At 49.1% G+C, this 14,415-nt stretch overlaps 1 protein-coding gene across 1 annotated transcript in view; it reads right to left on the bottom strand.

The window, feature by feature from the left end:
* LOC106613358 (ubiquitin carboxyl-terminal hydrolase 32) overlaps positions 1–14,415 on the bottom strand; it is a 93,116-nt gene that overhangs the window by 31,576 nt on the left and 47,125 nt on the right. The window contains 6 exon segments of the mRNA XM_082955556.1: positions 2,239–2,344; positions 3,801–3,939; positions 4,160–4,234; positions 5,804–5,885; positions 6,314–6,468; positions 9,971–10,088. Coding sequence (XP_082811682.1) covers positions 2,239–2,344; positions 3,801–3,939; positions 4,160–4,234; positions 5,804–5,885; positions 6,314–6,468; positions 9,971–10,088 — 675 coding nt within the window.

The following is a 14,415-nucleotide window of genomic DNA, read 5'->3' as shown; positions in this document are numbered from 1 at the left end:
GGCCAAGATAAAACAAAGCAGTTCGACACATACAACAACACAGAGTTACACATGGAATAAACAAACATACAATCAATAATACAGTAGAAAACAAAAGTCTATATACAATGTGTGCAAATGAGGTAAGATAAGGGAGGTAAAGGCAATAAATAGGCCATGGTGGAAAAGTAATTACAATATAGCAATTAAACACTGGAATGATAGAATGTGCAGAAGATGAGTGTGCAAGTAGAGATACTGGGGTGCAAAGGAGCAAGATAAATAATTAAATAAATAAATAAATAAATACAGTATGGGGATGAGGTAGTTGGATGGGTTATTTACAGATGGGCTATGTACAGGTGCAGTGATCTGCTCTGACACCTGTAGGTCTGTTCATTGATGACTTGATACCATCTGAAATACACAGCGAAATGATGGAATACTTTAACGACTTTACCTCCCAGATTGGTACAAATTGTTATGGTATAGAGTAGAAATTGATACGACTTTTACAATTGAAAATGACTGAAAATGTATGAATTCAGTTTGTTGTTTTGGATATCGTCTAGGTCTATATGATCAGGACTATTTTCTAAGTAAGAGAACATTAAAACCTTTCTTTTCTTGAGATTAAAGTCATATTTACAGTTTTACTGCGAGATATGAATTGCGACAATGATGTTTGTTGTTCAAATTATGTTTATTGGCTCTGCTGCTGTGGGCACTTACGGTATGGAAACCATAGTGTCATTTGGGTCAAGTATACTTTTAACAGTTTGGTCTGTCAATCCATCAAATCCTAAGAATTAAAGGTTGTGTGCTGTCAAGTAAACATGGATTCCCTGTTGAGAAACAATATAGAATTGCTGGAAAATGTAAAAACTGTTCAGGGGGAGGACCCCCAGACCCCCCTGCCAGATTGTATAAAAGTGGGGGTGCACGAAGTCCAGTACCCAATGAACAGACCTACAGGTGTGATTGAAGAATGAAGCAGGTGTAAAACATGGGCTTTGCTTCACAGAATGAAGCAGGTGTAAAACATGGGCTTTGCTTCACAGAATGAAGCAGGTGTAAAACATGGGCTTTGCTTCACAGAATGAAGCAGGTGTAAAACATGGGCTTTGCTTCACAGAAAGTAGCAGTTGACTAGTCCATCGTCGACACTTTAAATCAAAATCAGTAGGTCAATGTTTTTAATAATACCATAGAAGTACAAGGGCTCCCGAGTGGCGCAAGCGGTCTAAAACAACAGGGGGGGCCGACTCGCCGTTAAACAACGGGGGGGGGGGGGTCGACTCGTCGTTAAACAACGGGGGGGGTCGACTCGTCGTTAAACAACGGGGGGGTCGACTCGTCGTTAAACAACAGGGGGTCGACTCGCCGTTAAACAACGGGGGGGGGGGTCGACTCGCCGTTAAACAACGGGGGGGGGGGGGGGTCGACTCGCCGTTAAACAACGGGGGGAGGTCGACTCGCCGTTAAACAACAGGGGGTCGACTCGCCGTTAAACAACAGGGGGTCGACTCGCCGTTAAACAACAGGGGGTCGACTCGCCGTTAAACAACAGGGGGTCGACTCGCCGTTAAACAACAGGGGGGGGGGGGGGGGGGGGGTCGACTCGTCGTTACCACTTACATGATAAAAAAGCATCATGCTCTCTCTCCTCCTTCCATGAAAATACATTTGACGCACAAACAATAACACCGGTCCAGGAGAGAGAGAGGCGGGACAGACAGCAGACTGACAAACCAGTAGCTTCCCTGTCATTGCTGGCTTTCTGACTGACAGGCGCCTGTCCTATCAGGAGAACACTGGAAGATGCATCCTGTTCATTCTAGCGACAGAGGGCTATAAAGACGTTCCTGACTAGAAGAATTTAAACTTTTTATATATTTTTTTATATGTGAGAAAAAAAATTACATTTACATTTTAGTCATTTAGCAGACGCTCTTATCCAGAGCAACTTACAGTAGTGAATGCATACATTTCATGTTTTTTTTTGTGCTGGCCCCCCGTGGGAATCGAACCCACAACCCTGGCGTTGCAAACACCATGCTCTACCAACTGAGCTACAGGGAAGGCTAATTAATTCACGGAGTGGAAACAAAAGTAGCTTAGAGAAAACACTGAATGAGACAACCACATAGCCGTTAATTCATTCATATCACATATGGAGACGGTAAGGCCATGGCACAAGCTGTTGTCCACCACAGGGAGGAAGGAAATCACATCCACGCCAGGATTTTATAAACCCACCCTGAGTTTGAGAGGAGCAACGTTCCTCTGTGTTCCACTCCACAGCTCCATCAGCAAGTCTCCGTAGCATTTAGCCATGTGACCTCGCATCCCGATGGGGTTGGTTCTGGACACACAACAACAAGTCAGTAATGCTGTCCTACAAGCTGGACACCTTTTCACACACACACACAGGGTCAGAGACACACAACAACAAGTCAGTAATGCTGTCCTACAAGCTGTTCAACTTGTCACAACACACACACACACACACAGGGTCAGAGACACACAACAACAAGTCAGTAATGCTGTCCTACAAGCTGGACACCTTTACACACACACACACACACACACACACAGGGTCAGAGACACACAACAACAAGTCAGTAATGCTATCCTACAAGCTGGACACCTTTACACACACACACACACACACACAGGGTCAGAGACACACAACAACAAGTCAGTAATGCTGTCCTACAAGCTGGACACCTTTTCACACACACACACACGTACGTAGGATCTCTCACACACACACAGGGTCAAAGACAGGGACAGAGACACACACACACACACACACACACACACGTAGGATCTCACACACACACACAGGGTCAAAGACAGGGACAGAGACACACACACACACACACACACACAGGGACACACACACACACACACAGGGACAGAGACACACACACACAGGGACAGAGACACACACACACAGGGACAGAGACACACAGGGACAGAGACACACACACATAGGGACAGAGACACACACACACAGGGACAGAGACACACACACACAGGGACAGAGACACACACACACACAGGGACAGAGACACACACACACAGGGACAGAGACACACACACACACACACACACAGGGACAGAGACACACACACACAGGGACAGAGACACACACACACAGAGACAGAGACACACACACACAGAGACAGAGACACACACACAGGGACAGAGACACACACACAGGGACAGAGACACACACACAGGGACAGAGACACACACACAGGGACAGAGACACACACACACACACACAGGGACAGAGACACACACACAGCGTCACACACACACACACACAGGGACAGAGACACACACACAGCGTCACACACACACACACACACACACACACACACACACACACACACACACACACACACACACACACACACACACACACACACACACACACACACACACACACGTAGGATCACACACACACAGGGACAGAGACACACACACAGGGACAGAGACACACACACAGGGACAGAGACACACACACAGGGACAGAGACACACACACAGGGACAGAGACACACACACACAGAGACAGAGACACACACACAGGGACAGAGACACACACACAGGGACAGAGACACACACACAGGGACAGAGACACACACACAGGGTCACACACACACAGGGTCACACACACACAGGGTCACACACACAGGGTCACACACACACAGGGTCACACACACACAGGGTCACACACACACACACAGGGACACACACACACAGGGTCACACACACACACACAGGGACACCCCCCCCCCCCCCAGCTACCTGTTGAGTTCATACAGGTGTCTTCCTGAGATGAAGTAATCCGTGAGGGGCGTGGTGTTGCTAACACACTGGATACTAGAGTTCATAAAGCACGTGTTGCCTAGGTTACTGAGGCCCGTGGCACCCTTCTCCGTAGCAACTGGGGGGGGGGGGGGGGGGGGGGTAGACATGTACAGTATTACATATATGTTTGAAAGGTTTTAGGAGAGAAGGGGAGGAAGGTTAGAGACATAAATCTATCCTAAATAGTGAAAGTGAAAGCTCTTGATAACTGCATTGTAAATGTATGTAACCGATGTACTGTGAATGTAAAGCGGGACGACGATGATGATGGCGTCAGTGATATCATCCCACTGTACCTTTGTGTCGGTCCATTTTACTGCTGTTAGCGATGAAGGACATCTCTTCTGGCCAGCTCATGTCTTTGTTCCGAACTAAAAAAAAAAAAACACACGAGGTGAAGGTTTTACCCATCAATGACTGACTAAAGAAGTGTTACTTTTAGTCTTCTCTTTTTAAAATCACAAGTTTGCGGTCACTGAAATGTTAAATAACCTTTCAACACACTCAGCAGTCAGATAACATTTTTAATTCTAGTGTTGAACGTAGCCTCGCTAACCGAGTGTCCATTTGAACGTAGCCTCGCTAACCGAGTGTCCATTTGAACGTAGCCTCGCTAACCGAGTGTCCATTTGAACGTAGCCTCGACTAACCGAGTGTCCATTTGAACGTAGCCTCGCTAACCGAGTGTCTCATAATTGAACGTAGCCTCGCTAACCGAGTGTCTCATTTGAACGTAGCCTCGCTAACCGAGTGTCCATTTGAACGTACCCTCGCTAACCGAGTGTCTATAATGAACGTAGCCTCGCTAACCGAGTGTCCATTTGAACGTAGCCTCGCTAACCGAGTGTCTATAATGAACGTAGCCTCGCTAACCGAGTGTCTATTTGAACGTAGCCTCGCTAACCGAGTGTCCATTTGAACGTAGCCTCGCTAACCGAGTGTCCATTTGAACGTAGCCTCGCTAACCGAGTGTCCATTTGAACGTAGCCTCGCTAACCGAGAGTCCATTTGAACGTAGCCTCGCTAACCGAGTGTCCATTTGAACGTACCCTCGAAAACTAAGTAGCCTCGCTAACCGAGTGTCCATTTGAACGTAGCCTCGCTAACCGAGTGTCTATTTGAACGTAGCCTCGCTAACTAAGTAGCCTCGCTAACCGAGTGTCCATTTGAACGTAGGCTCGCTAACCGAGTGTCCATTTGAACGTAGCCTCGCTAACCGAGTGTCCATTTGAACGTAGCCTCGCTAACAGAGTGTCCATTTGAACGTAGCCTCGCTAACAGAGTGTCCATTTGAACGTAGCCTCGCTAACCAAGTGTCCATTTGAACGTAGCCTCGCTAACAGAGTGTCCATTTGAACGTAGCCTCGCTAACCGAGAGTCCATTTGAACGTAGCCTCGCTAACCGAGTGTCCATTTGAACGTAGCCTCGCTAACCGAGAGTCCATTTGAACGTAGCCTCGCTAACCGAGTGTCCATTTGAACGTAGCCTCGCTAACCGAGTGTCCATTTGAACGTAGCCTCGCTAACCGAGTGTCTATAATGAACGTAGCCTCGCTAACCGAGTGTCCATTTGAACGTAGCCTCGCTAACTAAGTAGCCTCGCTAACAGAGTGTCCATTTGAACGTAGCCTCGCTAACAGAGTGTCCATTTGAACGTAGCCTCGCTAACCGAGTGTCTATAATGAACGTAGCCTCGCTAACCGAGTGTCCATTTGAACGTAGCCTCGCTAACCGAGTGTCCATTTGAACGTAGCCTCGCTAACCGAGAGTCCATTTGAACGTAGCCTCGCTAACCGAGTGTCTATAATGAACGTAGCCTCGCTAACCGAGTGTCCATTTGAACGTAACCTCGCTAACAGAGTGTCCATTTGAACGTAACCTCGCTAACAGAGTGTCCATTTGAACGTAACCTCGCTAACAGAGTGTCCATTTGAACGTACCCTCGATAACTAAGTGCTGCTCGTCCTGGATCTTCAGGCCCTCCAGAGTGTGGTCCTCATCATCCAGCAGGGTCAGATCGTTCTGGGGGAAGGAGAAGAACCGGGTCAGATCGTTCTGGGGGGAGGAGGAGGAGAACCGGGTCAGATCGTTCTGGGGGGAGGAGGAGAACCGGGTCAGATCGTTCTGGGGGGGGGGGGGGGGGAACTGGGTCAGATAGTTCTGGGGGGGAGGGGGAGGAGAACTGGGTCAGATAGTTCTGGGGGGGGAGAACTGGGTCAGATAGTTCTGGGGGGGGTGGAGAACTGGGTCAGATAGTTCTGGGGGGAGGTTTGGATGAGAGGTCAACATCTGCAAGTTTATATTTTATCATGTCACCGTAGTATCACTTAGAAAATGTAGTGGTCAGCATATGACAGGTGCTCCACACACACACACACCTACACACACACCTACACACACACACACACACACACACACACACACACACACACACACACACACACACACACCTCGCTGTTGTAGAGCCACAGCCTCATGTCCTCGTCTTTGATGCGTAGCCTCTGAGACAGGTACAGGTGGATGTCCTTGATGGTTCCCACGCGGCTGAAACAGCCTGTATAGGTCAGGACACGCTTCAGGGGAGCGTTGTGGGAGGGCACGTTACCTGGAGGGGGAGGAGGAGGGAGAGGGAGGAGAGAGGGGGTGGGAGTGAGCGAGAGGACGGGGGAGAGTGAAGGGGCAATGAGGTGGGAGAGGGAGGGGAGAGGGAAGGAGAGGGGGAGGAGAACACTCCAGCCTTTAGTGAACTATAAGCTCATCAAACTCATCAGAATGACTGAAAAGTCCTGTAATATTGTAAATAGTCTCTCACCCAGACTCACATCCCAGACTCACATCAACTTGTAGAAAATGAGTTAAATCAACACATTATTATAAGACATAGAGAATAGTTGTAGGATTAGGTGTAAGGAAGCAGCAAGAAAGGGGTGTTTTAGATTTGGTTATTTAATTAATACAGACTGAGTCATTACATTAAAAACGCCTCCAATCAAAAAGGCAACAAAATCTATTAGTTCAGTTTATAAACAATTAATAAAAAACTAAATGGAATTTATTTATTTGAAAAGTAAAGTAAAAAAATTAAAATAAAAAACATCTTAATATGTGATTGATTAGTAATACTTTGCCAATATTTTTTTTTAAGGAAACAGAAAGGGAAAGGGGAAATGAAAAGTCAGGTAGCACAGCCTTGCTCTTTGGTCAGTGTGTTTTGGTCTAGTCATTCTCCCAGCAGCACAGCCTTGCTCTTTGATCAGTGTGTTTTGGTCTAGTCATTCTCCCAGCGGCACAGCCTTGCTCTTTGATCAGTGTGTTTTGGTCTAGTCATTCTCCCAGCGGCACAGCCTTGCTCTTTGATCAGTGTGTTTTGGTCTAGTCATTCTCCCAGCGGCACAGCCTTGCTCTTTGATCAGTGTGTTTTGGTCTAGTCATTCTCCCAGCAGCACAGCCTTCCTCTTTGGTCAGTGTGTCACCAATGATTGTGGGTGCGATTCCCGCTGAGGCTCCCCATACCTAACATGTATGCAGCATGACTAAGATAACAGCATCTGCTAAATGGTATATATTATATATGGTATTATTTATATGCCTGGTCAGTTTGTATTTGTGACTGGAGCCAAACTAACTCCTCTGGGACAGACATCTGATGTGGTGATTTAATCGCCCCCGCGCAGCGCTCTAATGTCTCACAGTGCCCCCGCGCAGCGCTCTAATGTCTCACAGTGCCCCCGCGCAGCGCTCTAATGTCTCACAGTGCCCCCCGCGCAGCGCTCTAATGTCTCACAGTGCCCCCCGCGCAGCGCTCTAATGTCTCACAGTGCCCCCGCGCAGCGCTCTAATGTCTCACAGTGCAGCGCTCTAGTTCCCCCGCGCAGCGCTCTAGTTCCCCCGCGCAGCGCTCTAGTTCCCCCGCGCAGCGCTCTAGTTCCTCCGCGCAGCGCTCTAGTTCCTCCGCGCAGCGCTCTAGTTCCTCCGCGCAGCGCTCTAGTTCCTCCGCGCAGCGCTCTAGTTCCTCCGCGCAGCGCTCTAGTTCCTCCGCGCAGCGCTCTAGTTCCTCCGCGCAGCGCTCTAGTTCCTCCGCGCAGCGCTCTAGTTCCTCCGCGCAGCGCTCTAGTTCCTCCGCGCAGCGCTCTGTCTCACAGTGCCTCTAGACGCGAGAAGTAAGGGTGGCATAGCCGCGAGAAGTAAGGGTGGCATAGCCAGGAGAAGTAAGGGTGGCATAGCCGCGAGAAGTAAGGGTGGCATAGCCGCGAGAAGTAAGGGTGGCATAGCCGCGAGAAGTAAGGGTGGCATAGCCGCGAGAAGTAAGGGTGGCATAGCACGGGGGCAGTGTCATGCTGAAACAGGAAAGGTCCTTCCCCAAACTGTTGCCACAAAGTTAGAAGCACAGAATCATCTAGAATATCATTGTATGCTGTAGCATTAAGATTTCCCTTCACTGGAACTAAGGGGCCTGAACAATGAAAAACAGCCCCAGACCATTATTCCTCCTCCACCAAACTTTACAGTTAACACTATGCATTTGGGCAAGCAGCGTTCTCCTGGCATCCGCCAAACCTGGACCAGTCCATTCTAATATCTTGATTAGGGCCGGACCAGTCCATTTTAGGGGCATGATTAGGGCCGGACCAGTCCATTATAACAGCATGATTAGGGGTGGACCAGTCCATTACAACAGCATGATTAGGGGTGGACCAGTCCATTACAACAGCATGATTAGGGGTGGACCAGTCCATTACAACAGCATGATTAGGGGCGGACCAGTCCATTATAACAGCATGATTAGGGGTGGACCAGTCCATTATAACAGCATGATTAGGGGTGGACCAGTCCATTATAACAGCATGATTAGGGGTGGACCAGTCCATTATAACAGCATGATTAGGGGTGGACCAGTCCATTATAACAGCATGATTAGGGGTGGACCAGTCCATTATAACAGCATGATTAGGGGTGGACCAGTCCATTATAACAGCATGATTAGGGGTGGACCAGTCCATTATAACAGCATGATTAGGGGGCGGACCAGTCCATTATAACAGCATGATTAGGGGTGGACCAGTCCATTATAACAGCATGATTAGGGGGCGGACCAGTCCATTATAACAGCATGATTAGGGGCCGGACCAGTCCATTATAACAGCATGATTAGGGGCTCGGACCAGTCCATTATAACAGCATGATTAGGGGTGGACCAGTCCATTATAACAGCATGATTAGGGGTGGACCAGTCCATTATAACAGCATGATTAGGGGGCGGACCAGTCCATTATAACAGCATGATTAGGGGCCGGACCAGTCCATTATAACAGCATGATTAGGGGTGGACCAGTCCATTATAACAGCATGATTAGGGGTGGACCAGTCCATTATAACAGCATGATTAGGGGTGGACCAGTCCATTATAACAGCATGATTAGGGGTGGACCAGTCCATTATAACAGCATGATTAGGGGTGGACCAGTCCATTATAACAGCATGATTAGGGGTGGACCAGTCCATTATAACAGCATGATTAGGGGTGGACCAGTCCATTATAACAGCATGATTAGGGGGCGGACCAGTCCATTATAACAGCATGATTAGGGGTGGACCAGTCCATTATAACAGCATGATTAGGGGTGGACCAGTCCATTATAACAGCATGATTAGGGGTGGACCAGTCCATTATAACAGCATGATTAGGGGGCGGACCAGTCCATTATAACAGCATGATTAGGGGTGGACCAGTCCATTATAACAGCATGATTAGGGGTGGACCAGTCCATTATAACAGCACGATTAGGGGTGGACCAGTCCATTATAACAGCATGATTAGGGGGCGGACCAGTCCATTATAACAGCATGATTAGGGGGCGGACCAGTCCATTATAACAGCATGATTAGGGGTGGACCAGTCCATTACAACAGCATGATTAGGGGTGGACCAGTCCATTATAACAGCATGATTAGGGGCCGGACCAGTCCATTATAACAGCATGATTAGGGGTGGACCACAGTAGTAGTAGAAGCGTTTGTTGGCTCCTAGCAGGCCGTCTTTCTTTCTTGCTGCAGGCTTACGTTACCTCTGGGGAGGTGCTGGGGGAACATTCTCAGGCTGGTCATACCCATGTTAACCCAGATGTTGGACTGGGGGGTGCGTGTGGCGGGCTGCTGCCGCAGGAAGAGGAGGTAGAGTGGGAAGAGCTCCAGCTCAGCATGGCCTGTTTCAGTCTGCTGGATCACCTGGAAAAAAAGGACAGGAGAAAGGAGGAGGAAAAGAGAGTACATGCATTCAACAATTACCTCTAAGGGCTGAACCCTAACTTTAGGTACACACTAAAAAGTTCACGAAAATCATCCAGAATGGTTTGGGGGAAAAAAATAAACAAATAAACAAATATCCATGATAATTGAATTATACATTTGACATGTTTAGGCACTTAAAAATCTACAAAGTGGATAGCCAACAACTATCATAGAAACATTGTTAAAGTAATTGTCCATAGATGGTCTGCTTGAGGACCTCAAGTGTCAAACTCATTCCACCAAGGAACTCTCCTCACCTGGTCGTCTAGGTCTCAGTAAGGAACTCTCCTCACCTGGTCGTCTAGGTCTCAGTAAGGAACTCTCCTCACCTGGTCGTCTAGGTCTCAGTAAGGAACTCCCTCACCTGGTCGTCTAGGTCTCAGTAAGGAACTCTCCTCACCTGGTCGTCTAGGTCTCAGTAAGGAACTCTCCTCACCTGGTCGTCTAGGTCTCAGTAAGGAACTCTCCTCACCTGGTCGTCTAGGTCTCAGTAAGGAACTCTCCTCACCTGGTCGTCTAGGTCTCAGTAAGGAACTCTCCTCACCTGGTCGTCTAGGTCTCAGTAAGGAACTCTCCTCACCTGGTCGTCTAGGTCTCAGTAAGGAACTCTCCTCACCTGGTCGTCTAGGTCTCAGTAAGGAACTCTCCTCACCTGGTCGTCTAGGTCTCAGTAAGGAACTCTCCTCACCTGGTCGTCTAGGTCTCAGTAAGGAACTCTCCTCACCTGGTCGTCTAGGTCTCAGTAAGGAACTCTCCTCACCTGGTCGTCTAGGTCTCAGTAAGGAACTCTCCTCACCTGGTCGTCTAGGTCTCAGTAAGGAACTCTCCTCACCTGGTCGTCTAGGTCTCAGTAAGGAACTCTCCTCACCTGGTCGTCTAGGTCTCAGTAAGGAACTCTCCTCACCTGGTCGTCTAGGTCTCAGTAAGGAACTCTCCTCACCTGGTCGTCTAGGTCTCAGTAAGGAACTCTCCTCACCTGGTCGTCTAGGTCTCAGTAAGGAACTCTCCTCACCTGGTCGTCTAGGTCTCAGTAAGGAACTCTCCTCACCTGGTCGTCTAGGTCTCAGTAAGGAACTCTCCTCACCTGGTCGTCTAGGTCTCAGTAAGGAACTCTCCTCACCTGGTCGTCTAGGTCTCAGTAAGGAACTCTCCTCACCTGGTCGTCTAGGTCTCAGTAAGGAACTCTCCTCACCTGGTCGTCTAGGTCTCAGTAAGGAACTCTCCTCACCTGGTCGTCTAGGTCTCAGTAAGGAACTCTCCTCACCTGGTCGTCTAGGTCTCAGTAAGGAACTCTCCTCACCTGGTCGTCTAGGTCTCAGTAAGGAACTCTCCTCACCTGGTCGTCTAGGTCTCAGTAAGGAACTCTCCTCACCTGGTCGTCTAGGTCTCAGTAAGGAACTCTCCTCACCTGGTCGTCTAGGTCTCAGTAAGGAACTCTCCTCACCTGGTCGTCTAGGTCTCAGTAAGGAACTCTCCTCACCTGGTCGTCTAGGTCTCAGTAAGGAACTCTCCTCACCTGGTCGTCTAGGTCTCAGTAAGGAACTCTCCTCACCTGGTCGTCTAGGTCTCAGTAAGGAACTCTCCTCACCTGGTCGTCTAGGTCTCAGTAAGGAACTCTCCTCACCTGGTCGTCTAGGTCTCAGTAAGGAACTCTCCTCACCTGGTCGTCTAGGTCTCAGTAAGGAACTCTCCTCACCTGGTCGTCTAGGTCTCAGTAAGGAACTCTCCTCACCTGGTCGTCTAGGTCTCAGTAAGGAACTCTCCTCACCTGGTCGTCTAGGTCTCAGTAAGGAACTCTCCTCACCTGGTCGTCTAGGTCTCAGTAAGGAACTCTCCTCACCTGGTCGTCTAGGTCTCAGTAAGGAACTCTCCTCACCTGGTCGTCTAGGTCTCAGTAAGGAACTCTCCTCACCTGGTCGTCTAGGTCTCAGTAAGGAACTCTCCTCACCTGGTCGTCTAGGTCTCAGTAAGGAACTCTCCTCACCTGGTCGTCTAGGTCTCAGTAAGGAACTCTCCTCACCTGGTCGTCTAGGTCTCAGTAAGGAACTCCCCTCCCAACCCATGAGTTTGACACCCCTGATCAACGGTTCAGCGACGGGGCAAACGGTTCAGCGACGGGGCAAACGGTTCAGCGACGGGGCAAACGGTTCAGCGACGGGGCAAACGGTTCAGCGACGGGGCAAACGGTTCAGCGACGGGGCAAACGGTTCAGCGACGGGGCAAACGGTTCAGCGACGGGGCAAACGGTTCAGCGACGGGGTAAACGGTTCAGCGACGGGGTAAACGGTTCAGTGACGGGGTAAACGGTTCAGCGACAGGGTAAACGGTTCAGCGACGGGGTAAACGGTTCAGCGACGGGGTAAGGGATAGCTGTGGCAGTCATAACATTTTGTCAGCTGATTATTGTCATGTAAAAGACAGTTTTTTCTGCCATGCGTAATATGCGTTAGGCTATGTATTATATAACGGCACAAACATTATTTTAACTCAGTTTTTTTCCCCCCAGGCTCAGAAGCCTATGCATAAATTAACATGCTATGTGGATGTTTTTGAATGAATCGTCACCTGAGAAAGCTCTGTCCATTTCCTTTTGTTAGGCTTTAGAATTAGCATCCACAAGGACCATGTTTTACACTCTGTTTCAACCTGCTGTTGAACTTCTTTCTTCAAACTGATAATCGCAGTGAGGTGAGTTTTAAAAGCATGATACTGTTTTAATGATAAGTGTTTGATGTGATTTTCGATAGCATTTGTATTGATGTCAGAGTGGTTAGAGGGACAATAGAGCCCTGAGTACCAGGCCATTAGGACCTGATGGTAGTTAGAGCCCTGAGTACCAGGCCATTAGGACCTGATGGTGGTTAGAGCCCTGAGTACCAGGCCATTAGGACCTGATGGTAGTTAGAGCCCTGAGTACCAGGCCATTAGGACCTGACGGTAGTTAGAGCCCTGAGTACCAGGCCATTAGGACCTGATGGTGGTTAGAGCCCTGAGTACCAGGCCATTAGGACCTGATGGTGGTTAGAGCCCTGAGTACCAGGCCATTAGGACCTGATGGTAGTTAGAGCCCTGAGTACCAGGCCATTAGGACCTGATGGTAGTTAGAGCCCTGAGTACCAGGCCATTAGGACCTGATGGTGGTTAGAGCCCTGAGTACCAGGCCATTAGGACCTGATGGTCATTAGAGCCCTGAGTACCAGGCCATTAGGACCTGATGGTAATTAGAGCCCTGAGTACCAGGCCATTAGGACCTGATGGTCATTAGAGCCCTGAGTACCAGGCCATTAGGACCTGATGGTAGTTAGAGCCCTGAGTACCAGGCCATTAGGACCTGATGGTGGTTAGAGCCCTGAGTACCAGGCCATTAGGACCTGATGGTCATTAGAGCCCTGAGTACCAGGCCATTAGGACCTGATGGTAGTTAGAGCCCTGAGTACCAGGCCATTAGGACCTGATGGTAGTTAGAGCCCTGAGTACCAGGCCATTAGGACCTGATGGTGGTTAGAGCCCTGAGTACCAGGCCATTAGGACCTGATGGTAGTTAGAGCCCTGAGTACCAGGCCATTAGGACCTGATGGTAGTTAGAGCCCTGAGTACCAGGCCATTAGGACCTGATGGTAGTTAGAGCCCTGAGTACCAGGCCATTAGGACCTGATGGTAGTTAGAGCCCTGAGTACCAGGCCATTAGGACCTGATGGTGGTTAGAGCCCTGAGTACCAGGCCATTAGGACCTGATGGTAGTTAGAGCCCTGAGTACCAGGCCATTAGGACCTGATGGTAGTTAGAGCCCTGAGTACCAGGCCATTAGGACCTGATGGTGGTTAGAGCCCTGAGTACCAGGCCATTAGGACCTGATGGTAGTTAGAGCCCTGAGTACCAGGCCATTAGGACCTGATGGTAGTTAGAGCCCTGAGTACCAGGCCATTAGGACCTGATGGTGGTTAGAGCCCTGAGTACCAGGCCATTAGGACCTGATGGTAGTTAGAGCCCTGAGTACCAGGCCATTAGGACCTGATGGTGGTTAGAGCCCTGAGTACCAGGCCATTAGGACCTGATGGTCGTTAGTACTACCAACATACGTCCAGAGTGCATAAGAGGAGATTACAGTGACTCAATGGTCACGTGGAATTTTTCTGCGCCGTCAAGACGGTAATACGGTCACTGCAACAGTCCTAGTTGGGGTTGTGTTGTGGTCCATCTACAGTCAATAGTGTGAGGGATGGTTGTGTTGTGGTCCATCTACAGTCAATAGTGTGAGAGGTGG

Source organism: Salmo salar, chromosome 09 (genome assembly GCF_965601325.2).
Source record: "Salmo salar chromosome 09, fSalSal1, whole genome shotgun sequence".
Classification (NCBI taxonomy): Eukaryota; Metazoa; Chordata; class Actinopteri; order Salmoniformes; family Salmonidae; genus Salmo; species Salmo salar.
This window is presented reverse-complemented; position numbering and strand designations above follow the sequence as displayed.